Source organism: Mauremys mutica, chromosome 4 (assembly GCF_020497125.1).
Source record: "Mauremys mutica isolate MM-2020 ecotype Southern chromosome 4, ASM2049712v1, whole genome shotgun sequence".
Classification (NCBI taxonomy): domain Eukaryota; kingdom Metazoa; phylum Chordata; order Testudines; family Geoemydidae; genus Mauremys; species Mauremys mutica.
Window position 1 is genome coordinate 61713619 of NC_059075.1, and position 25786 is coordinate 61739404.

The following is a 25786-nucleotide window of genomic DNA, read 5'->3' on the forward strand; positions in this document are numbered from 1 at the left end:
TTTTTACTTTTGCACGTCACTCAGGACTGTGAAGCTAGAGTAGACAGTTTCACTTGCACTGTTTAGTCAGTTTCAGTTCTGGGTTCTCACACTCGCTCAGGGTATGTCTACCCGGGAGTTAGACACCCACAGCTAGCCCATGCAAGCTGACTTGGGCTGGGACTGATGGGCTGTTTAGTTGCTGTGTAGACATTTCAGCTTGAGCTGCAGTGTGAGTTCTGGGACCCTCCCACCTCACAGGGTCCTAGCGCATGAGCTCCAGCCAGAGCCTGGACATCTACACTGCAATTAAACAGCCCGGCAGCCAAGTCCCATTAGCCTGATTCAATTGGCACCAGCAAGCCCTGGGTTTTTAATTGCAGCCTAGACATATCCATGTCTTTACAGCACAGTTAGCTCGAGTTATAACTCGAGTGCTAATCCCAACTCAACTCACATTCTGTTAGCTTTTTTTGATACCGCTGCACATTGAAAGGATGTTTTCAGAGAACTATCTACAGTGACTCCAAGAGCTCTTTCTTGAGTGGTAACAGATAATTTAGACCCCATCATTTTATATGGATAGTTTGGATTCCAATATGCGTTACTTTGCATTTATCAACACTGAATTTCATCTGCCATTTTGTTGCCCGGTCACCCAGTTTTGTGAGATCCTTTGTAACTCTTCACCATTTTGTTTTGTATCAGAGAGGTAGCCATGTTAGTCTGGTTCTGTAGAAGCAGCAAAGAATCCTGTGGCACCTTATAGACTAACAGATGTTTTTGCAGCATGAGCTTTCGTGGGTGAATACCCACTTCTTCGGATGCAAGTCATTTTGTTTTGGACTTCACTATCTTGAGTAATTTTATTTCATCTGCAAATTTTGCCACCTCACAGTTTACCCATTTTTCCAGATCATTTATGAATATCTTGAAGAGCACTGGTCCCAGTAAAGAACCCTTGGGGACACCACTATTTACCTCTCTCCATTCCAAAAATTGACCATTTATTCCTACCCTTTGTTTCCTGTCTTTCCAGTTATTGATCTGTGAGAGGATCTTCCCTCTGAGCCCATGACTGCTTACTTTGCTTAAGAGCCTTGGGTGAAGGACCTTGTCAAAGGCTTTCTAAAAGTCCGAGTACACTACATCCACTGGATCACCCTTGACCACATGTTTGTTGGACTGCCTCAAAGAATTCTAGTAGATTGGTGAGGCATGGTTTCCCTTTAAAAAAAGCTGTGTTGACTCTTCCCCCAAAAGTCGTGTTCTTCTAGGTGTCTGATAATTCTGTTCTTTCCTATAGTTTCAACCAGTTTGCCTGGTACTGAAGTCAGGCGTACCAGCCTATAATTGCCAGGATCGCCTCTGGAGCCTTTTTTTAAAAAGGAGGTGTCTGGAGTATCAGTCACAAAGCCTGGAGTATCAGTAATTGCTGGAATTGCTGGAATAGTGTCTATGGGTACGTCTACACTTGGAGCTGGGGGTGTGATTCCCATCTCAAGGAGACATACCTGTGCTAGCTCTCATCAATCTAGCATGCTAAAATAGAGTGCAGCTGTGGCAGTGTGAGCTGTGGGACAGACTAGCCTCCCCGAGTATACACCTACGGAATCTGAGGGCACCTACATAGGGCGCACTGCACTCTATTTTAGCATGCTAGCTTAATGAGAGCTAGCACAGGTATGTCTCCTCGAGCTGGGAATCACACCCCCAGCTCCAAGTGTAGACGAACCCTAAAGGTGACTTACATGACTATTACTTTACTGAAAGGCTCTCAGCAAACACCGTAAGTGCGGTTCAAACTCTGCTGGTATCAAATAGCAGAGCTCCCTCACTTCAGTGGAGCTGCGCCGATTGACGCTAGCAGAGGATTTAGCACTTTGTTTTAATTGTAGCTAATATATTTTATATGGATGGGTGACTGAGATTCGTACAGCCTCCTCTTAGATGCAGTAGGAGCTCTCTCCCTGGTATTGGCAGCAGAGGCTGAGGGACACACTCTTCTCTTCGGGTTCTGTTGTGCAGAGGCCTTTGACTCAATGGGCCCAGTTATTCCATTTAAATTAACATAATAGTTCTCACCCCCATTAGAGCATCAGGTGTAGCCACTACAACGGCATGCTGCAAACAAGAACTGTTTATTTGCAATCTGCTGCTATTGCTACCTGGCTTAAAAATCAAAACAATGGGGAGCTCATAACTCCCACGTGTGACATTAGCAGCATGTGTATCCGAGGGGTAGCCGTGTTAGTCTGGTTCTGTAGAAGCAGCAAAGAATCCTGTGGCACCTTATAGACTAACAGACGTTTTGCAGCATGAGCTTTCGTGGGTGAATACCCACTTCTTCGGATGCAAGTGGTGGAAATTTCCTGGGGCAGGTATATATAAGCAAGCAAGAAGCAAGCTAGAGATAACGAGGTTAGATCAATCAGGGTGGATGAGGCCCTGTTCTAGCAGTTGAGGTGTGAAAACCAAGGGAGGAGAAACTGGTTCTGTAATTGGCAAGCCATTCACAGTCTTTGTTTAGTCCTGAGCTGATGGTGTCAAATTTGCAGATGAACTGGAGCTCAGCAGTTTCTCTTTGAAGTCTGGTCCTAAAGTTTTTTTGCTGTAGGATGGCCACCTTAAGATCTGCTATTGTGTGGCCAGGGAGGTTGAAGTGTTCTCCTACAGGTTTTTGTATATTGCCATTCCTAATGTCTGATTTGTGTCCATTTATCCTTTTCCTTAGAGACTGTCCAGTTTGGCCGATGTACATAGCAGAGGGGCATTGCTGGCATATGATGGCATATATTACATTGGTGGAAGTGCAGGTGAATGAACCGGTGATGTTGTGGCTGATCTGGTTTGGTCCTGTGATGGTGTTGCTGGTGTAGATATGTGGGCAGAGTTGGCATCGAGGTTTGTTGCATGGATTGGTTCCTGAGCTAGAGTTACTATGGTGCGGTGTGCAGTTGCTGGTGAGAATATGCTTCAGGTTGGCAGGTTGTCTGTGGGCGAGAACTGGTCTGCCACCCAAGGCCTGTGAAAGTGTGGGATCATTGTCCAGGATGGGTTGTAGATCCCTGATGATGCGTTGTAGGGGTTTTAGCTGGGGACTGTATATGATGGCCAGTGGAGTCCTGTTGGTTTCTTTCTTGGGTTTGTCTTCCAGTAGGAGGCTTCTGGGTACACGTCTGGCTCTGTTGATCTGTTTCCTTATTTCCTCGTGTGGGTACTGTAGTCTTGAGAATGCTTGGTGGAGATTTTCTAGGTGTTGGTCTCTGTCTGCGGGGTTAGAGCAGATACGGTTGTACCTCAGTGCTTGGCTGTAGACAATGGATCTTGTGGTGTGTCCGGGATGGAAGCTGGAGGCATGAAGGTAGGCATAGCGGTCGGTAGGTTTTCGGTATAGGGTGGTGTTGATGTGACCATCACTTATTTGCACCGTGGTGTCTAGGAAGTGGACCTCCCGTGTAGATTGGTCCAGGCTGAGGTTGATGGAGGGGTGGAAGCTGTTGAAATCGTGGTGGAATTTTTCCAGAGTCTCCTTCCCATGGGTCCAGATGATGAAGATGTCATCGATGTAGCGTAGGTAGAGAAGGGGCGTGAGTGGACGGGAGCTGAGGAAGCGTTGTTCCAGGTCGGCCATAAAAATATTGGCATATTGTGGGGCCATACGGGTGCCCATAGCGGTGCCACTGATCTGGAGATATATATTGTCAGCAAATTTGAAATAGTTGTGTGTGAGGATAAAGCCACAGAGCTCAGCAACCAGGTGTGCTGTGGCATCATCAGGGATACTGTTCCTGACAGCTTGTATTCCATCAGTATGTGGGATGTTTGTGTAGAGAGCCTCTATATCCATGGTGGCCAGGATGGTGTTTTCTGGAAGGTCACCAATGCATTGTAGTTTCCTCAGGAAATCAGTGGTGTCACGGAGATAGCTGGGAGTGCTGGTAGCATAGGGTCTGAGTAGAGAGTCTACATATCCAGACAGTCCTTCAGTGAGAGTTCCAATGCCCGAGATGATGGGGCGTCCAGGATTTCCGGGTTTGTGGATCTTGGGTAGTAGATAGAATAACCCTGGTCGGGGCTCTAAGGGTATGTTGATTAGTTCTGGTGTTAGTGTAGGGAGTGTCCTGAGTAGATGGTGCAGTTTCTTAGTGTATTCCTCAGTGGGATCTGAGGGAAGTAGCCTGTAAAATTTAGTATTGGAGAGTTGTCTGGCGGCCTCCTTTTGGTAGTCAGACCTGTTCATGATGACAACAGCACCTCCTTTATCAGCCTCTTTGATTATAATGTCAGGATGGTTTCTGAGGCTGTGGATGGCATTGCGTTCTGCACGACTTAGGTTGTGAGGCAAGCGATGTTGTTTTTCCACAATTTCTGCCTGTGCACGTCGGCGGAAGCATTCAATGTATAGGTCCAGACTGTCATTTCGACCCTCGGGAGGAGTCCATGTGGAGTTCTTCTTCTTGTGCTGTTGGTAGGAGGGTAACTGTGTATCCGTGCGCTGTTCAGTGTTGTCCTGAAAGAATTCTTTGAGTCGGAGACGGCGAAAGTAGGCTTCCAGATCACCGCAGAACTGTATCATATTGGTGGGGGTGGCAGGGCAGAAAGAGAGTCCCCGAGATAGGACAGACTGTTCTTCTGGGCTGAGTGTGTGGTTGGATAGATTGACGATATTGCTGGGTGGGTTAGGGGTACCACGGTTGTGGCCCCATGTGGCAGGTAGGAGTTTAGACAGCTTACAGTCCTTTTTCCTTTGTAGAGAGGTGAAGTGAGTAATGTAGATCTCCTGTCTTATTTTAGTGAAGTCCGTTTGTATGGAAGTTTGGTTATTGATGAGAGTCTCCAGGATGGAGAGCTCTTTTTTGATGTTTTCCTGTTTGCTGTATAGGATGCTGATCAGGTGGTTCCTCAGTTTCTTCGATAGAGTATGGCATAATCTCTCACTGTGGTCTGTGTAGTATGTAGATAGTAGTGGATTTTTTACCTTTAGTCCATTAGGTATGATGTCCATCCGTTTGCATTTGGAAAGGAAGATGATATCTGTCTGTATTTGTGCAAGTTTCTTCATGAACTTCATGTAACACTGTTAACCATGCAATATATGATAATTGTAACAATCCATTTCTATTTGGAACCTTTATATGGTAATATCACTCTCATGGGTATTCGCTACCGTACACGAAAGATTAGGCCATTAGCTGTAAGTACTGACCTTGATAGCCACTTGAAGAGGGTTGGGATCCCCTGCGATTCCTACCACAGTCCCCTCATAAACCTCACCAAATGCACCATGCCCTAGGGCCCTGAAGGGAAGAGAAAAAAACAGGTATTACTGTGTCAAGTTGAGGAATAGGTTTTGGACCTGTTCTCGAAACTGGAATCCAGGGCAAAGCAATCAGTCCCAGACATGGCCTAGTATCAAAACGTCCAGAATCACCTCTGGACCCATTCTGGTGCTATAATGTTGGACCTTCAGTGGTACTGAAAACACGGGAGTCTACTGCATGCTGACAAAGTAACTGCCTGAATCTATACTGGCACCAGCACCCTAGGATTTGGTGACAGATTTATCTATATAATAAGATTAGAGGAATGTCACTCGGTGCGTGACTCTGAAGCCTAGATGGTCTATTGAGTCAGTGTGAAGCAATGGAAGCAGCTACAAGCATGGTTTAGGGGTCTCTGTTCAGAATATCACTCTGTTACCATCCAATGTTTAAGTTCTCAGCCATTTTCACCTTTTTTACACATGTGACTCCATGAATTACACCTGGGCAACAGCATGGGCTTTCAGCTACTAGCAATGATATTAAGGTTACAGTGAATCAGGGCGTCAGAGAGAGAAGGCTGTGGGCTGATATCTGAAGGTGAAGTAACAGAATAAATATAGGCAGTCAAATTTTGCCTGTACTCCCTATGCCCTCTTAACTGACATCAGCTGGATTGCAGGGGTCATGAGAGTAGTGTGATGTGAGTTTCTGTTCTGATGCAGAAAATGAAACGTTGCTCTGGACCTGGAAGAGATTTGTTGGGAGCCAGGCAGCCCCAGTAACCCAGGACTTCCCAAAAGTGTAAGGGAGGGAACAGTACGGGGAATCTTCTTGCTTCTACCTGGAAGCCAATCAGTCAATGGGACATGTGACTCATGAGTTCAAGTTAAACGTGTGCTTAAGTCAGGGCCTAATTCTTACAAAATGGTGTCTTGAAGAACATAAAAGTGAGGCATAGGTGTTATAATCAGCTGTCATGAAAGCCACATTTAGGCTGTACCATGCTGGACTGTGAGCTTTCCACGGTTAATCAGCCAGCTAGCCCTCAGTCTCTTGTTCTCCATGCTCCATGGCACATTTTATACATTCAAACAAAATAAATATGTGACCCTGCCACCTTAACCAAAGGCTACAACTCCTCTCCGGAATGAAGGAGCAGGCCCAGCAGCAAGCCTTACCGAAGCAGGGAGATGTTTTTCCGGGGGATCTCCTTCAGCTCGCTCAGTGTGGCAGCCTTCCCTGCAAAGCAGTAGTTAGGGTTGTAATCTGTCATGATGGTGGAGGTGCGGATTTTGCTCAGTTTATATTCTGGGCTCTGCAGTCGTGCTCTGGCTCCTTCCAGCTGCTGCTTTTTACGGTGATAAACTGTGGGAGCACACCACAAAAGAATAGAGGGTGAAATGTCAACATGTGGGTAGAGCAGAGGAAACAATGCCAACAGCACAGAACAATCAACAACACAAAGAGACCAAGTCAGCAGTTATGAATCCAAGTAATATTCTTAAATTCTCAGCATCATCCCCATTCTCTCTCTTTGCAGCAACTTCTCCATCTTGAATGGGATACACGAGCATGGAGTATCTCGGAACAGCAACAGAACTAACTCTTTCCTCTCCATCAAGACCAGCTGTCTGGTGAAATGAAAGAAACTCTATCTCTTTTAAAAGGCACTTTTAATAGATTTTGGTCCAGTCTTTTTTACATAATCATTCAATTTCAAACTGCTTTATAACTTATTTTAGCTCTTTCTCTCATGTGTATCCTAACCAATAAATCTCCAAACTTTAGCATACATTTCTTAGTCTGTTTGGCATGGAACGAAGCAAACCAAGGTCTCTATATACCAAACTCTGACCCTTGCTTAACAGTTTAACTCTGGACAGTGACAGGGTCATGGTAACACTATTGACTCTTTGGGCACATATAGTCCATATAGATTAATACAAGAGCAGGAATGAGTATATTAATACAAGCCAAAGATGTTCCTTACCGATGGATAGGCTGCCACAAGCCAGAGCCATTCCAAGCACTACAACCACAGCTAGGAGGAGCGGAAGAGGAAGGTGTCCCTCTGGGATGGGGCTGTGAGGAACTGGCCAAAACAAAGACACAGACACATTAACCACCAGACAACCACAGCCCCATTAAAGAACCTCTCCCGCCATGGTTCCCCTCTTCCAAAAAATAATATGATGATTGTGGTGAAGAACCATCATGTGCATGTTAAAGCAAATTCCATTAGGGCCCCAGGAGTCATAAACACTCATAAATCACTGTTCAACCAATGTAATTATCTAAACACGAACAGCTTAAAACAAACATATCCCTTGTTCTGTTCTTCAGGTTCCAGATAGATGGAAAATAGCACTGCCCACTAGCTGGAATTCCCCTATGGAAGCTCAATGTCTTAGAGTTGCAAGACAGTGTTAGAAAAGAATGATGAATATCAGTCAAACAGGTATTAACTGCTATGAAAAGAAGGGGCCAAATTCATCTCTAGTGTAACTCCATGTGATTCAGTCATTCTATTTGGTGGTGTTACACCAGAGATGTGTTTAACCAAGATGTTTACTGATAAATAAGGCTGCAAGTTTGCCATGGAGGTCACAGAAGTCACAGATTCCATGACTTTCCAGGACCTCCGTGACTTCTGCAGCAGCCAGTGCAGCTGGCCCAGGGGCTGCCCGTGGATCCCGGCCAATGGAAGCTGTGGAGCCGGTGCTTGGGGTGGGGGCAGTGTGCGGAGCTAGGAGCTGAGGTAGGGACATGTCTCCACTTCCAGGGAGCTGCAAGGAGCTGGGTAGGGACTCTGCCTGCCCTGCCACCCTCCAGCACCAGCAGGGGTTCCGGGCCGCCTGCTGCTGCCAGCCCCCCTGCCCAGCACCTGCAGCATCCCCCTAGGCCACCCCCCCAAGCATCCGCAGTGCCCCCGGGCCGTCTCCCCCAGCACCCATGGCGCCCCCTGGGCCACCACCCCCAGCACCTGCGGCGCCCTCTGGGCCACCCCCCACAAGCACCCACGGCAACCCCCAAGACATCCCTCCCCCCAATATGTAGTCAGGGGAATATAGTACAAGTCATGGACAGGTTATGGGCTGTGAATTTTTGTTTACTGCCCATGACCTGTCCATGACTTTTACTAAAAATACCCGTGACTAAAATGTAGCCTTACTGATAAAACAATCCCTTCTGAAAATGATCATTTGTCCTGTATCTCCATTGGGGAACTTTCAGCTGCAAAGTTCTCTCAGAATGCATTGTCTGCTTGTCAGATGAATTTACACTGCGCTCTTTTACAGATGTCATGCTTTCAACCCAAACAACATTGAATTTTTGAGGCTGTGGGGTGGTGCAGCTCATCCTGGTGTGCAAGGAGATGGTGTCCGGAGTTTTTAGTCCGATCTACTCCCAACACTCCTCATAATCCTGCATCTCCAGAGTGAAATCTAGAAAGATGTCTTCCCCTTCTTCTTCAAAGATGGGTGCTCACTCCCATCTAGGCTCCCCTTTCCATCTAAGCAGACTCTCTGGCTCATCCCCCCTTTCTTGACCTAATGAGGCATGAACACCAGAAGAAGCACAGCTAAGTGGGTAGGTCAAACCGGCAGCTTGACAGCAGAAAGAGCCTATTACTAGTAATGGGCAAAACTCAGAAGGTTTGGCTCAGATAAGCACCTACAAGTTTGACTTCTTATCCACAGATAATCCTGAAGTACATCAGCACAGGCTTTCATATGATTTCTGTAAAAAGATGATTTTCTGCTATATGATTGCTGGTACTTCCTACTTCTGTCTGAGCTGGGAATACTGGCAAGACAGAATCCCTCAATGCTCTGGCACATCTGATCCCAGTTCCAGCTGGAAAACATAGGTCCAGGGGGGCCTGAGAATGATCAATCCTTTGTATAAAAACCTAACTAAAACCTTTTTCCGACCTCATGAGACGATTCCATTTTCAGTCTCCCACAGACACAAAAATGACCGTTTGTGCTTGCAGAAAGTGCGTGAGCCAGACAGCAAGTTAAATTTGAAATCTAACTCTTCTGCTCTGTCCTCTAAGATGGGGGTTCTCAGTCTCTCTCTTTCTGAGCCCCACCCCCAGCATGCTATAAAAACTCCACAGCTCACTTTGTGTCACAACAACTGTTCTTCTGCATATCCAGTAGATTAAAAGCTGTATTAAATTGATCATTAGGGAGTTACACACAACACATATATAATATATATAAAGAAAAGGATAATATAGGTACAAACATTAAAAACTGAATATTATTTTTATTTTCCTTACTCAGTGTGAAACTTGTTGCTGACCCACACGCTGGGTGGCTCGCTGAGGTGAGTCAGGGGGTGCAGGTGGAACACCCCACAAGCCTCGCCACCCAGGGCTGCATTCCAAGCACCGCTACCTGGGGCTGAAGCCCTGTTTATTTTGGGAGACCCCCAGAAACCTGATTGCAGCCCCCTAGGGGGCTGTGGATCCCCAGTTGAGAACTGCTGCTCTAAGACTTTACAATGAGGGCACATTGTCTAGTAGTTATAGTAGAAGAATGGCAGTCAGAAGATCTTTGGTCCATCCCAGCTCTGCGGCAAATGTCTTAACCTCTCTGGGCCAGACTTCCAAAAATATTTAGGCACCTAAAGATGCAGATAGGCACCTGGTCAGATTTTCACCCACTAACCAGGTCAGACACATAGCTCTCACTGATTTGAATAGAATTTAGGCCCTTAACTTGCTTAGGTGCTTTTGAAAATCTCACTAGGTACCTACCTATGTCTTAGTGCCTTTGAAAATCTGTCCCTCTGTCTCTGTTTGCCTGCTTGTAAAATGTAGATAATACCCAGCTCCCAGAGATGCTGGGAGGATTAAGTTGTTTAATGTTTGAAATCTCTCTGATGGCAGGCAATAGAGAGGAACGATATCATTATTTATGAATCAAGTATCTTTACCTTGAGGAGCTGGAAGGAGGGGAGATGCAAAGAAGACAGAAGAAATTCTGTGAGTATAAAGCTCCACCTATTACCTATGCAGGTGACATTATCACTGGCCAGCACGGCTCCCATCTCACAAATACAGATCGGCAGAGTAGTGTCAAGGTGCCGCTTGCAGTTGCCCGAGTGGCAGTGGCTGCAGTTCAGGTAGACCTGAATCTCCGCCTCCCCGTGACTCTCCATGGCTGAATGAGAAGGAGCCAGATGGAACAGAAGGATTTAATTTATCTTCTCCCATGTTGTAAAGGTAGAAAGCAAATGCAGGAGGCTGTACTGCCAGTCTCCCTACTTAAGAAAACACACATCCCAACATAACACAGTACAGACATCACCCATTTGAGGAGTGCCAGGAGAAGTGAATGAGTACTGGCACTGAAATTCACCTCCCAAAAGCATGACCCCTTTGGATTAACCTTGAGGTGTGATGGGGAAGAGGGATGGGGTAGGCCAGGACTGAATACATATAACTGTACCCGAAGATTGGTGTCACCTCTCAGCCTAGGAGAGAGTTGTAGGGGGAAAATCCTCAGCTAGTGTAAATTGTCATTGAAAGCAATGGAACTATGACAATGTACATTACCCGAGGATCTGCATCATAGAGTACATGTATGTGTGGAGGTTATAGAAAGGGACAGAAGGAAGGAGAGGAGAGACAGGAGGTAAAGGGGAGGCAGAGACGGTGGTGGGAGAATAGAAAAAGTGTGTTTTACCTGCCAGGGGATGTAGGAAGATCTCCCCAGCTGGATTCACAAAGGAAACACCATCCTGCCCATCAGCTGTGATATCATCAACATCTGATACATGCCCACCTGGAAAAAAGAGAGGTGTCACCATGTGCAAGTGCTGAACAGCAGCAAAGGTGAGGTGGCTACAAGATGTGGGGTCCCCCACCTTTGCATTGGTCTCTTGAAGTATGGAGTTCCACTGGGACTTGCTAGTGAGATTATGTGTTTATCTCTTGTCCTCAAAGAGGACAATGAAATCATTCATCCCAGACCCATCAGGGCTGGCAGAACCCTTCAATCAAAAAGTATCCGTCTTGGTTCAACTTGGTGCAAATAGGTTAGTTTTTAACAGAACGAATCATCATTAAATGGACCATTCCCTCTAGACAGGTCAAAGGCAGGCTAAAGGATGGCTAAATATCCTTGCAGATAAAGAGCAATGTTCCCAGTCCCTACAGTCTCCATTCCCCTAAATGACAGGACAAACAGACCTACCTTTGTAGCCTCCACCTCCCCCGCCAGATGTACAAGCTCCTCCTCCTCCACCAAAACCACCTGAGGTGGCCCACTGGAGTTTGGCTAATGACTGGGGACAGGCCTGGCCTCCCTCTCCACCTTCCAGGAGGGACTTCCCAGTCTGAGGAAACAGGGTGGTGTCTTTCCAGCCACCACCTCCACCTGCAGAAAAAAGAGAGAGAAAATCAGGTGAGCAGATTACGGGCAGAGTGAAGTCAGGGAAAGTGTGTGAAGGGAGAGAAAATATCCCTTATGAGTTGTCTAAGATGTACCTGCATTCAAGTTACCCCCTTCACCAAGGGAGTGAGGATGTCCATCAATGCAGCTTGCACAATAAAAACCCAGTTCAGGGTCTATATTATCTGTTGTTAAGCTAGCTGTGAAAAGCACTTGCTAACTACACATACTGGTGTCCAACACTTTAAAAAGTGATGGGGCCGTGGCCCCCTGGCCCCGGCGCTCCTGACCCTTGCCACAGCATAAGCCTCTGGCATCATCAGTATTGACATGGATGGTGGTCGTGCTGTGATCAGAGAAGTCTCTTTTGTCATAGCCAAAGAAACAGCTGGTCTTGATGGCCTCTGGGACGGCATGAGAGTCAATAGCTCAGGTCTCGCTGTATGAGCCACTATCAGAGAGTGACAAGCTGTACCATCAGTACCAGGCTGACCTTGTGAAAGAATCCTGGTGCCTGATCTTCGAGGAACCTGATGCTGACATTTTTTGTATGTTTCTGAGGCCTGGAATGCTCTGAAGCCCAGTGATGGGGACCTCTGATGACTTTTATCTGCAGGCAAAGCTGGGGGAGCATTCCAGGAAGGAGTCATGGAAGAGCTTCCCTTGGATGATTACAGTGGTTCTGACACCAGTCTAAATGCTGCCTTGTTGTTATGAAGGCAGTCCTTTCTCAGCTCTTCTGTCCTGGTCTTCGAGGTGCAACAAATGGAGCACCTGTCTCTAACACGGCCCTCGCCTGAGCACTTGAGACAGTGCAAATTACTGTTGTTGACAGAGATGGACTTCCAACAACCCAAGTAAGGTTGGAAACCCAGAGGCTTTGGCATAGGCGTCCCAGATAGTAGACAATGCCAATACCTGACTGTAGAAAATTGAACTAAAACAAAATGAAAAATGAAAAAACAAACAAACAACAAATGATGAAAAAGAGACCACTAGCTAAATAGCCAAGCAGCAATACGTTTGTTCACAGGGAACAAAGACTTGTTTCAAGACTGAGCTTGATATGTTTATGGGGAGGATGGCAGAATGAATTTGTCTACAAAGTTATATGGCCCATCCACATCTGCCATTAGCAAATATCTCCAATGGCCAGAGATGGGACACTAGATGGGGAGGGCTCTGAGTTACTACAGAGAATTCTCTCTCGGGTGTCTGACTGGTGGGTCTGGACCACATGTTCAGGGGCTAACTGATCACCATATTTGGGATCAGGAAAGAAATTTCCCCCAGATCAGCTTGGTATAGACCCTTGGGCTTTTGTTGCTTTCCTCTGCGGTTTGGGGCATGAGTCACTTGCTGGTCTGCCCTAGAGTAAACTGTGGATTCTCTGTAACTTGCCAAGATTTGAGGACATCAGTAACTCAGCCAGAGGTTATGGGCCTATTTCTGGAGTGAGTGACTGAGGTTCTGTGGCCTGTGATGAGCAGGAGGTCAGACTAGATAATCACGATGATCCCTCTGGCCTTAGAGTCTATGAGTTTATGAGTAAGACACTCTGACCATGACCATGGATGGTAAAAAGGAACTGGAGGAGAGGTGGGGTGGTTCTGAATTTTATACTCTTGTTGGGAGCAGAAGGAGCTAGGAGATGGGTGGGGCCACCTCTATGGGTATGCTAGGGAAAACTGTCTGGCACCAGTGCACAGGACATGCACATATCTACAGTGTAATGGACATATGAAAGCACTTGAAGAAGAACCATTCATGTCTGAGTGGGTTACTCCCACAGAAAAGTTAATACGAATCAAAAGGATTTGTGTTGCTTAATGTCTGCAGGTCAGTTTTGTGTGTTCAGCCGTCAAATCCAGACCTTGTATTGCTCCAGGGCCTCACCTGCTGCCCCAGTTCTCCCATTGACTCCAGAGACTGCTGTGTTGTTCTCAAACTGCTCAAGGAGTACATCATCCAGGGAGCTGTCCTGATCCCTCAGGTATGCCTTCCCCCCTCCTCCTGCAGCGATGAGCAACGGTTCGAAAACCCCATCCTTCAGCTGCTCAAGGACAAATACAAGTCAGTACACAGAACAGTTGAAAGGTGCAGCAGGCTCAAAACCATCAGATACCAGAAAACCCTTCAACCTCTCAGATGAGAGAATCCACCTAATTCATCGCATCAATAAGCATAAAAGCAGCTCATACAATAGTGGCCACAGCCCAGAGCAACGCTACAGATTGTTTCCTGACACCATTATTCAGGGCAGTCCGCCAACCGTGACAAGTATCTGAGGCAGGTCCAATTAAACACCAGTTGTTGAGGCTGGACCAGTCCCAGTGTTAAGCAGCAGACCCTGGTTTGATTTCCCATCCTGGTATTGTTGCTTGGGCTGACAGTGCTGAGGAGGCAGTAGCTAGCAAGTGACTGAAATGAGGGGGAAAGAGGAATTTGCATTTCTGTAAAACATTCCGTCCTTTCTTTCAATTCCCTGAAACAGCTGATAGCAGCATATCACATGATCACTAGTGAAAGCTAGCTCTTCTCCTGGACGCTGTCCAGAAGGGGATTGGAAAGAGGGAAGACTTACTCTAAAGATGAAGGTGGCTCCTCCACCCCCACCCCCTCCTCCAGCCCAGTCCTTCAGATCCTTTTTGAGTTTGTAATCTTCTTCAATGAGAGACGACTCTCCCAGGCAGATCTTCTGGGTCTGAACATTCCCCTGAAAGGAGACAACAGATGCAGTTAGAGATCAACACCGTCTAGTCTGCATGCACAGATCTGTACATGTAGTATGTGTTCTCCTTGTGGAGGGACCACCAGCTTGGTAAGTGACCTGTCCCTTGGCCTCTGACAAGCTTCTCCTGAGCTGGGAACACGTCACATGTGCAAGTAACATAAGAAAGGCTCACAGCAGAACCAGAGAAAGGCAATGAGCTCATATTATTTTTATTATTAATAACAAATGCTAATACATTGCACCTCTAGAGCTCCTTACATTCCAGGATCTTAAAATGTTTTCTAATTACTAATTAAGTCTCAAAATACTGCTATTCGATAGGTCAGTGTTATTGGTACTCATTGTTCTGATGAGGAAATGCAAGAACAGAGAGATGAGGTGATTTGCACAAGGTTGAACAATGAGTCAGTGGCAAGGCTGGGAATAGAACCCAGGAGTCCTAGCTCCCCATTCCCTGCACAGAGCACTAGACTACACAGAGAAAATACAGAAAAATTGTTTCGCAGCTTGGATTTTTTTGAGGACACTGAGCTACACACATCTTTGGAGTTTGTTCTTCCCTATGTTTCTTTGTGTTTGCAGAGAATATTGGAGTCAATGGAAAGACCCCTATTGACTTTAACAAGCTTTGGATCCAGCTGTAAGATTGTAAGCCCTTCAGGGCTGGGACCACTTCTTACTATATCTGTCTAACACAATGGGGCCGTGATCCCAACAGGAGCCTTGAGTAATGATCTCAAATCCTGGCAGGCCTGATAAAATCCCTACTGTGGAGAAATGCTGTTTGCGATCAGGAACATGCAGCTCAGACCTAGCAGCTGGCTGTGACTGCCCTGTTAAAGCAAGTGAAAGAGGCAGCTTTTTATTTTGAACACCGGGATTTTAAAGCAGAGTTTTATGCTTGTGCTTTTGGAGGACTCTTTTCATTTCAGAATTCCTTGTATTTATTTTCTGAGTTTTACTCGCTCAAGTCTGGGACTCCTGCCCTTCATCACCAGTACACCCAAATGCTAAACCCACTCACTGAGGGGTTCTGCAGCTTATCTGTAATGTGGTTCTGCCCAGTGACAAGTGTGTGTGTGTGTCCCTCACCCCTGGGCAGGCATCCTCCCCCTGCTGCCCCACCAAGATGTAGAGGAGCTCATCTTTCTCCAGCTGGAAGATGGCCGAGATGAAGACCCCATGCGATCTCTTCTTGTGGTTCTTGGCTCCTTTCCCTCCGGCTGCTCCATATGCAGATATTCTGAAAAAGAAAGGAAGCAGTTAGAGAGACAGACACCTTACACCCACAGCCCAAAGCAACTCGAGCCATGAGCTCCCCATGCCAATGCTCGGCATGGTCACAACCCCAAAGTGACTCCATTCCTGAGCTCCCTACAGTCAGTTCTCTAACACTGTCAGAGCCCCAAAATGAGTTCCCTCCAGACAGCACCCCTACAGTCCCACAGCCTCAAGGCCATTCCAGTCCTGAGCTCCTCACTGTCAGTGCTACATCACTGCTCCCAATAACTCCTCACTTACATTGTTCTTGAACCATAACTCTCCACTGTGACTCCTGCTGGCTCTGAGGTACTCACATTTACCCTACACTCAGCCACTCCCAACAGATGTTGTTGCACTAAAGGGTATACATGTGCTATGGTAAGTGCGAGTTGCTAGCTGACTGCCTCTCTGGTCCCCAGCATACACCGACACTCACAAGTATTGGTTTGTTGCTGGCACTCTCCACACTTGCACCCCTCGGAGTGGTCCCTCTTTCTCTACAGTCACTGAGACGTTGGTGTTGTAATAGGCGCTGTCGCACTGTGCTTGAGTTGGTCCTCGGGGGCCACTGGCACCACAGGTTGTGAACCACCAAAGAACATTAGGCACATTTCCTGTGACAAAAACAGTGAGAGTTGAGCCTAGAGATATCAGCCTCCCTTTCATAGTCAGACACAATAACCACACAACCCCTCCGTAATCACAGGGCAAATGACATTGAAATGCAGCAACTGTTCCTGTTGATACATATTTCTGTAAATTCCTTGGTGACTAACCTAGGAGATTTATGAAAAAAACAAATTTCACATCACACACCATTCGGTGATGTTAATTTAGATATAAGACAACTATAAGCCAATATCTGCCTTGGGCAGGGTTTTTAAACCATCACACACATTAATTCTGTCAAATCTATACATCAAAGTTTTCATTAACATAGTTATAACTACACACAAATACTGTGTTAAAAGACCATGAAGGTTGCAAAGTCAAGGACTCCGAAATTAGGAAATTAGGAAATTCCTGAATTATTAAGGTTGCCTGTAACACCTTAATTCAGCCCCCTTGTGCGTATGCATTATGATACAAACTTTACTTACCTGATCACCTACAGGGTTTTTTTTTCCATAGAACCCCTGCCTCATGCAGAGCACAGCATGAGTGGTGCTCTTGGGGTGAATCAGAGCTGTATAGTGAAGGAGGCTGTTGGCTGTAGAGTCCCTGATTAATTTGTTGTAGAAGTTGGAAGGTGTACAGTGAATGAGGAAGGGGATTGCAAGAAGAGAAAGGAGGTTGCATAGACTCATAAAACTGTAGGACTGGAAGGGACCTCACTAGTCCAGTCCCCTGCACTGAGACAGGACTAAGTATTATCTAAGCCCATCCCTGACACACCTAAGCCTATAATAGAGATTCCAAAACTTCCCTAGGTAATTTGTTAGCTACAGTGCTTAACTACCCTGACAGTTAGGAAGTTTTTCCTAATGTCTAACCTAAATCTCCCTTGCTTCAATTTAAGCCATTACTCCCTGTCCTGTCCTCAGTGGAAAAAAGAGAAAAATGTATCACCTTCCTCTTTATAACAATCTTACATGTACTTGAAGACTGTTATCATGTCCCCCCTCAATCTTCTCCTCTTCAGACTAAATGAACCCATTTTTTTCAATCTTTCATTGTAGGTCATGTTTTCTAGATTTTTAATCATTTTTGTTGCTCTTTTCTGGACTTTCCCCAATTTGTCCACATCTTTCCTGAAATGTGGTGCCCAGAACTGGACACAGAACTCCAGTTGAGGCTTATCAGTGCTGTGTAGAGTGTAAGAATTACTTCTCATGTCTTGCTTACAACATTCCTGCTAGTACATCCCGGAATGATGTTCGCTTTTGGTGGTGATGAATTGTGTGTTCATTTTCTATGTGCCTGATTTGATAAACCTGGGGGTATAATTTGCAGAAATGTTGAGCACTCACAGTTGCAACCCTAGTCAATGGGAGCTGTACTTTCAACCTATGAAGTGCCATATAATCCTAAGTACTCTGAAAAATCAGATCCTAGTCATCTCAAATTTGGCACCTGAAATTAATGGATATTTTTTACCTTAATCTCCCTATGCCTCAGCTCCCCATCTGTAAAATGGGGATAATAATTGCTCCTCACCTCACTGGGGTGTGGTAAAATTAAATTTATTGATATTTATGAAAAACTCAGATATCATAGTGATGAATGCCACAGAAAAGCCTACAAGGAAATTAACAATTCTGTCTTCAATGCAAGGTTTGAATACTGTGCAGTAAATGTGGTTGTAGTCAATAAAACAAAATTATATGAGCACAGTCCATCCTGTGCACTGAATGAGGCCTATGGAAAAAATAGTATGTGATCATGTAATAAAAGACTGTATCATAACTCATATACACAAGGGAGCTGAATTAAGGTTTCATAGGCAACCTTAATTCTGACATTTCCTAACTTTTGAGTCCTTGACTTTGAAATCTTAATGTTCTTTTAACATAGTTTTTGTGCATAACTACTGTATAACTATGTTAATAAAAACCTTGATGTATATATGTGTGACAAAGTGAATGTATTTGATGATTTTAAAACCCTGCAGAAGGCAGATATTTCTGAAACATTGACTGGCTTATAATTGTCTTGCTTCTAAACAAATATTACTAACATTATTGAATGGGGTGTGATGTGACATTTGTTTGTTTATGAATCTCTTAGTATAGTCACCAAGAAACCCACAGAAACATGTCTCAACAGGAACAATGGGGCAGCTCATACCCCTCAGAAGTATTATTCCAGGCTTTTGCAAACTCAGGCAAACAGCACTGCATTGGTTTGCACCTGATTCTTGCTTTCTGGATTTTCATTGCAACATTAAAGACTAAACCCAACATTTTTATTTAAGACGAAATATTTGATTCTGAAGCATGATTCCGAGGTCATGGATAGGCAACAGAATCACCAAATTATGAAATACAGGGGCCTTGTATATAAGATAGTGACTGTTTATGTCTGTTTAATTCCAAAGGGGACCAGAGAGGCAGAATATTGGGTGGCTAATAAAAAATCTTATTTCAAGTAAAAAGTCCAATCCTGCTCCCAATGAAGTTATTTTGGACTTCAGTTGGAACAGGATTGGACTCAAAACCCGCTAATAATTTTTTTTAAAAAGAGGAGCGTGATGCAATGTTTGCATCTGTTTGTGGATTCTTTGCAAGAGCCCTTGGTATGGTCTAAGCACCATAGGAATTCTTGTATATATTATTTTTACAAGAAGAGCATATTGTCTGCATATTTTTATGGCTATATAGAAAATACCAAGTCATTCTGATGATTCCTTTGGGCCTAATACTACAAGATGCTGATCATCTCCTGAAAGGTGCTGAGCTCCTTCAACTCCCATTGAAGTTGCTGGAAACTGGTTGTCTTCAGCACCTCACAGAAGGTGACTGGGACTTAATCAGGCCCTTTGTGTTTAACCATATGATTATTTAACCTCTATCTGGGTATGCATTGACTAGAAATGATGAGTCCACTAGTTAGATTAAAATAAGAGCTGATCCAGACTTTTTGGTGTTGCTTCTACTTCCATGCTCTGGTTGGTGTCAGAAAAATAACTTGAAAAAACTCAATTTCTGGCCCAGTTTACCAGATTCAGGAGTCTGGATAAAGCAATAAGGATGGGCTGTTGCAAGGACTACTTACCAGGGACTGGGATCTGGTATGGAAATGTCTATCTGAGTGAGAGACAGAGCTCAAGTATGGACCATCTGCCTAAGACACAAGGATCCAGTAATTAACTATGGGAATTTCTATCTGCAAAGCAGGAACTTGATCCAGGACCATCTATTGTACTCAGGAGTCAGGGCTTCAGTGTGGAGCTATCTACCTGAAAGGGAGGGCTCTTCCAGTGGGTTCAACAGATTCTCATCCATGATACTGATTTCCCGTGGGTATTGGTGCTTTCCAGCAGAATGGCTTTGTCTTCTTCCTGTCACCATGTGTGGGATGGTTTAGAAAGAGATGGGGGCAAAAAAGAGAGAGACTTTCAACCAAACTGCAGATAAATAAATCAGGCACAATCCTTTTATTTAAATAAAAAAGTCCCTTTTGCAAGGCGGCAGAGAAGAGACTATGGTGTCCCTTATGCCACATGGACTACTGGAGCAAAAGGAACAGAGAGTTCTATCATGTGTATGTGATGTGCATGTGTGTCATAGAATGAATGGAAAAGAAGAGGAGAGGGAGAGAAAAGGAAGCCAGAGAAAGGGACAGGGAGAAAGGAAACTTAGTGATAGCTCAGTGTTTTTAGTATTTTAAAGAACTTCTGTTTTCAATTATCCTTACAAATCATTTGGGTCCTGATCATTGGCTTTGCTCAGGCACAGGGACCTGCCCGCATGAAGCCATACTGAAGTCAACGGGATGCTGCACGGACACAGGGGTCTACCCCCACTTAGCCAACTGCAGGGATGGGCCTTGATTTGCATTTACATGCAGTAAACAAGGGTATTAAACATAAACTTGACTATGATTAACAAAAAATATTCAGGGACTGCATGGCCCAGGAAAATCGACAATAGAATATTACATATTGATAATAGACATCCTGCTTTTAATCTGCTCAGTAATGACTGAATATTAATAATAGACTAATAAGAGTGGTGCAAAACACTCATGAAATTCCACAATACATTTTTTGCTCATTCATTTTGCAAGGTTTCCAAGTTCTCAAAATTTTGTTTTCTGAGAAATGTTGATTCCCAATTTTTGTGTGTGTGCAGATCAGCTCCTGAAATGCCCTTCTAATTTGCATTTTCATTCTTTTATAATTTAGCAAGTTCCAGATTTCGTGAAGTGGCAAGGTAGCCATGTTTTGACAAATTTTGCTTGTGGAGAGAAAACAGGGAGAGATGGACTCAACATAGAAACAGTCACACACACTATTGATCAGATACTGTACACACCAGCATGTTTTACAGGTGTGGCAGGGTGAAGCCAACGGGGCCCAGAGCAGCTCTTTAACCCCTTCTCTCCAGTCTGAGCTTTGTACACCCCATCACACACCATCTAATGCCTGTTCAGTGGCCAACATAAACGGAGCTCATTCAGTTCCAGCTGGACAGTTATCCCCTCACAAAGCCATCACTGCATTTAGCATTAATTAACACCCTTGTTAGCAGTCTCAGCAGAGGCCAATTACCAAACTGAGCCATGAAAGCTGAACTGACCTCTCCCTTAGTGGTATTCTCTGCAGGTCTGATTTGAAGCACACTAATAGGTGACAGTGAAGGAGAGTGTTGTATTGACTCTTTCCGTAATGTATCTGTTCTGTGGATAGACAGAGGACTTCACCTGACAGAGCTGTCAAACTAACAGCTGTAACAAAAACTGAAATTAACCTAAACAAACTATGGGGATTAAAGACCAAAAGAAACCCAAGTAACAATACTGTAAGGTCAGACAGAAAGAGGCTCTTCGTCTCTGAGGGCCTGAGTTAAATTAATTATGAATCCAGAAGGTCAAGATCATTTTTCCAGCTTAGCGTCTGGCCTCCAGAGATGTACAATAAACTCAATCACTTTAGCCAGAGTGAAAGAATGTAAATCAGTCCCCATAACACAGCCTCAGTCTGTCTCTTTAGCAAAGCAGCATCCTAACAGCATGTCCTAGGGCAATTCTTCATTTCCAAACAAACACACTTTCCTCCTTTTCCAAACCTTCTGTCTCCTTCATGCTCACCAGACCAAGAACCACATCCATTAGCCTCAGTGAGCATCAGGCTGCTCCCATTAATTATTGCTACCCCATAGAATTCCAGCATTTTATAGACTGCAGAGAAATGAATGCATAGGAGGGCATGTTCTATATACAGGATGGTGCAAGCTCCAAAGGTCTGTGTTTCAGTCTATTCCATCTTCTGTCTGGTCCCCTACTCTGTGTCTGTATAGGGGAAGGGGGGGCTATAAACATATGGAAGGGGGAAGGCCTCTGATCATGAGTTGCTAGATGACATTTTGGGGTATGTCTATGCTGGAGAGATCTGCAGAGCAATTGGCTCTTTGATCTCCATCACTCAGCTCCATGTTCAGGTGAGGCTGCTTACTCAGAAATCTTTTTCATTTCATCTGACTTCACCCTCCCCTACATACCCCACACTGCAGCCCTAGGAGCAGATTCTCTACCGTGTTTTGCCCCCTTATCATTGCCCGAGCTGCGTGCAGGTCTCTTGCTGGGAATCCTTGCAGCACGTGGGAGTCTTCTAGAGGCACAGAGATGAAGTTGCTTTCTCCTACACCTCTTTTCTCACAGCCCCTGCTGCAAAGGTTGTGTTGGTAATAGGGAGAGGTAGTGGCCCAAATGGTGTATGGTCCCTTGGGGATCCCAGCCAGTGCAAAATGAAGTAAGCTCCAAGCCTCTCTAACCTGTGTTGCAGCAGGGGCAGAGAATCAGGAAGTAGAATCAGCTCCCCAACAGCCTCTTTGCTGGTCCATTAATTTTCCAGTGAACGCTGCTACTAAATCAGCCAAATTGATGCATTCCCTTCTGTTCATCTCAAGAGCCAAGCATGGTGCCTCCACAGTAGCGTGTCCCGCCCACCCCCCCATGCCAGCATGGTGAGTGGTAGCCTGGAAATCAGGAATTGAACACCTGCCATACAGAGCTCCCCTGGGACAGACCAGCCATTATAAAAACAAATCTTTTATGAAAGCACAAGTAAGGTCCAGCATTAAATCTAATCCTGCAGGCCAAGACAACTCAGAGTCTCGCATCAGAGAGTGCAATTTTAATAAGAACAAGATACAGTGAAGCTCAGAGCGATGCACGGTAAGAGAGGAAAAGCAGAGAGCCTCTAAGTGCTCAAGAGGGCAGTGATTGCTCAAGATACATTATATTAAGCATGTTGCAATATGAGATTTCCAAAGGTATTCAGGCATCTAACTATGCAGATATTGATTTCAATGGGATTTGGATGCCTAACCTGCCCAGGTGCTTTTGGTAATCCCATTAGGTGCCTAAACACCTTTGAATATCTGGCCCTCTAGCCCAGTGGTTTTCAAGCTGCGGGCTGCGACCCACTACTGGGTCACAGAATGTAAGGCACTGGGTCGCGGCAGCTCTGGTCAACACTGCCAACTGGGCCGTTAAAAGTCCTGTCAGTGGTGCTGCCCAGTTAAGGCAGGCTAGTCCCTTTTTGTTCTGACACCGTGCTGCGCCCCAGAAGCATCCAGCAGCAGGTCCGGCTCCTAGGCAGGAGGGGCCATGGGGCTCTGTGCACTGCCCCCACCTTGAGCACTGGCTCCTGGCCAATGGGAGCTGGGGGACGGCAGTGCCTGCAGGCAAGAGCCACGCAGAGCCGCTTGCACGCCTCTGCTTAGAAGCCGGACCTGTTGTTGGCCACTTTTGGGGCACAGTGTGGTCTGCAGTGCCAGGACAGGCAGAAAGACTGCCTTAGCACCCGCGCTGTGCCACTGACTGAGCCGTCCGAGGTAAGCCTGCACCTCAACCCCACGCCTCAATCCCCTGCCCCAGCCCTGAGCCCCCCCAACCCAGAACCCCTCTCTGCACCCAAACCCCTCATCCCCAGCCCCACCCCAGAGCTCTGACCCCCTTCTGCACCCCAAGCCCATGCCAGAGCCCTGCGCCCCCCAAATCTGTAGCCCCCTCCTGCACTGCAAACCCTTCATCCCTGGCCCCACCCAGGAGCCTTCACCCCTGCATCCCAACCCTCTGCCCCAGCCCTGAGCCCCTCCCACACCCCAAACCCCTCATCCCCAGCTCTGTTGGGTCATGGGCATCAACAATTTTCTTCAACTGGGTTGCCAGAAAAAAAGTTTGAAAATCACGACTCTAGCCAGTTAGCCAGGAGAGCGTCCCCTTTCCCTTTACGATACCTTCTCCCTCTCTCATAAAAATTGGGAGACTGAATCAGACCCCAGGTCCATCTCGTCTAATATCCTGGTTCCACCAGTGCCCAGAACTACATGTTTCAGAGGCTGATTTATGCCCTGAAGCAGGAGGGTTTATGTCCAAATTTCTGTGCTTATCTGTTTGTTGCTAATCCTTACTGGTGTCCCTTGAGCTGCCTTCAGTATCCACAGAAATAGACCATCTATTTTTCAAATCCCACTAACCTCTTGGGTCAGAGATGAGGGCTTTGAAGCCCCATCTGCCATTCCCAGCCCTTCCGCTCAGAGACAATTCCTTTAAAGCCAGTGCTGCATTCTGTAGAAGAGAGAGGACTGGAACTGATGAGGAAATTAGGCCTGGATCCACAAAGGGATTTAGGCATTGCAACACCTAACTTTTCGATACCTAGAAAATCACGGAAACACCACTTGACTCCACAAAGTCTGAATTAGGGGGTGGGTGTGTAGGTGTAGTTGGGAGACCCTGAGTCCAGCCCCCCTGCTCTAATCACTCTTCTATTATTTAGTCCCAGTGGAACAGCTGCAATAGGAGAGTCTGAAGGAGCCCCACATCGCCCAGTGGTTAGAGCACTCTCCTCAGAGGTGGGAGATCCCTGTTCAAATCCTTTCTCCCCCTCAGGAAGAGATGGGGGGATTGAACCTGGGTCTCCACATCCCACATGAGTACTCTAAAAGTCATAAAGTGGGCACAGCTGCTGCTGCTGCAGCTGGCTGGATTTTGAATGAGACCCAATTCAAAGGAGGCATACTCAGGGGCCACCTACTGGATCAGGCCACATATGAAGGAAAGGCAAGCAAAGATCTCTCTCCCCCCAGTTCATGAATTGCTCTGGGGTCTAGGTGAGAGAGAGGTATCCTGGAGTGAAGCAGCAGTGTGCATGGCCAGAGGCAGAAATTTAAGAGCTGAGGGCACTTTTATCCTGAATATTTGGGCACCTACAGGGTTTGGTGGGAGATTTGTGGATTGCACTGGAGCCTAAAACTGAGATTTAGGCACCACCCAAGATTTAGGTGCCTAATATGGGGTTCAGATGCCTAAGTATCTTTGTGGATTTGGGTGTTAATATTTACATCCTCACAAGAAGCAAATCCTGCCTGCCGGGCTGCCATGCACCTCCTTTCTGTGAAGAATGTAGTTCTCTCTGCTTGGATCTTAATTGGCTTCATTTGTGATATGTGAAGCCTCTCTTGGCCAGGGAGAAGTAATTTCATTACTGAAAATACAGCAGAGCTGCTGGGCTTCTCTGCGACCTAACTGAATTAAAGGGATGAGAAGATAAATAGAAGGCTGTTCTCAAAGGCAAGAAAAAGTCAACTCACAACGAGAATTCAAAGAACAGTGGTAAACCTGAGTCTTGCAAGAAACACAGTTTCTTTACTCTGTCCTTCCATTGCATGAATCGTGCCTTCCAGGCCAGATCCTCTGCAGGTATAAATGGCTGTATCTCCATTGAAATCAATACTGATTTATGCCCGCTGAACACCTGGACCTACATGTTTAACATGCCCATGCTTTGAGCTCCCAACATCATCTTTTTGCAGAAGAATGAGAGGAGAGGCTAGATCTGTGTCCACTCCACATCTCACATTGCCATCACATTTCCTGTCTCACTTTTAGAAAACCTTCATCTCTGTGTTCCAAAGACTGCAGAGAAATGTTTACAGACCAAACCCAAAGTCCAGTTTACACCCACGTGCCTTCAGCAGTTAGCAATGCAGAAATGTTGGAGTAGATTTATGGCCTCACTAGCAGAGCTGATGAGCACCTGCAGGTCCTGTTGATTTCAAACTGGAGTTCTAAGCGCTCAGCCCTTCAGAAAGTCAGGCCCCGGGGAGCACAAAGAAGGGGACTGATAGCACTGATCTGAGACAGGCACACTGTGGGCAGGGTGCTGCATATACTTCCCTTGCATAGTTCCGCTAACACACCTCAGTCGCAAACTCAACCACCCCCGATACCACAGGCCTGAAGCCCTCATGGGCAGAGACAGTCAATTGTGTGGAATGACAACAGACTCCTTGGTGATTTTGTGCTGTGCACAAATGGGGAGCAGGTTCAGACACAGCTTTCATGTTTTGCTTATAATGCAAGCCAGGGTTTAGAAAAGGAACTGTGTATTTTCCTTATTTTCTGTTTCTTTCACAAAGCTGCTAGTTTTTTCAGCGTTTAAAAACTAAAGCCAGCTGCTGATGTTT

The 25786-nt window shown here is 45.8% G+C and overlaps 1 protein-coding gene across 3 annotated transcripts in view; it reads right to left on the reverse strand.

Moving 5' to 3' along the window:
• The window catches only part of LTK (leukocyte receptor tyrosine kinase), a 163414-nt gene that overhangs the window by 32829 nt on the left and 104799 nt on the right, over positions 1-25786 (reverse strand). For all 3 annotated transcript variants that reach the window (XM_045016813.1, XM_045016812.1, XM_045016811.1), the window contains exons 11-21: positions 19549-19650; positions 16087-16264; positions 15480-15630; positions 14238-14369; positions 13550-13706; positions 11456-11638; positions 10946-11044; positions 10268-10420; positions 7237-7338; positions 6425-6611; positions 5189-5279 (exon numbers count right to left, since the gene is read on the reverse strand). In XM_045016813.1, coding sequence (XP_044872748.1) covers positions 5189-5279; positions 6425-6611; positions 7237-7338; positions 10268-10420; positions 10946-11044; positions 11456-11638; positions 13550-13706; positions 14238-14369; positions 15480-15630; positions 16087-16264; positions 19549-19650 — 1535 coding nt within the window. The remainder of the gene's footprint in view (positions 1-5188; positions 5280-6424; positions 6612-7236; positions 7339-10267; positions 10421-10945; positions 11045-11455; positions 11639-13549; positions 13707-14237; positions 14370-15479; positions 15631-16086; positions 16265-19548; positions 19651-25786) is intronic.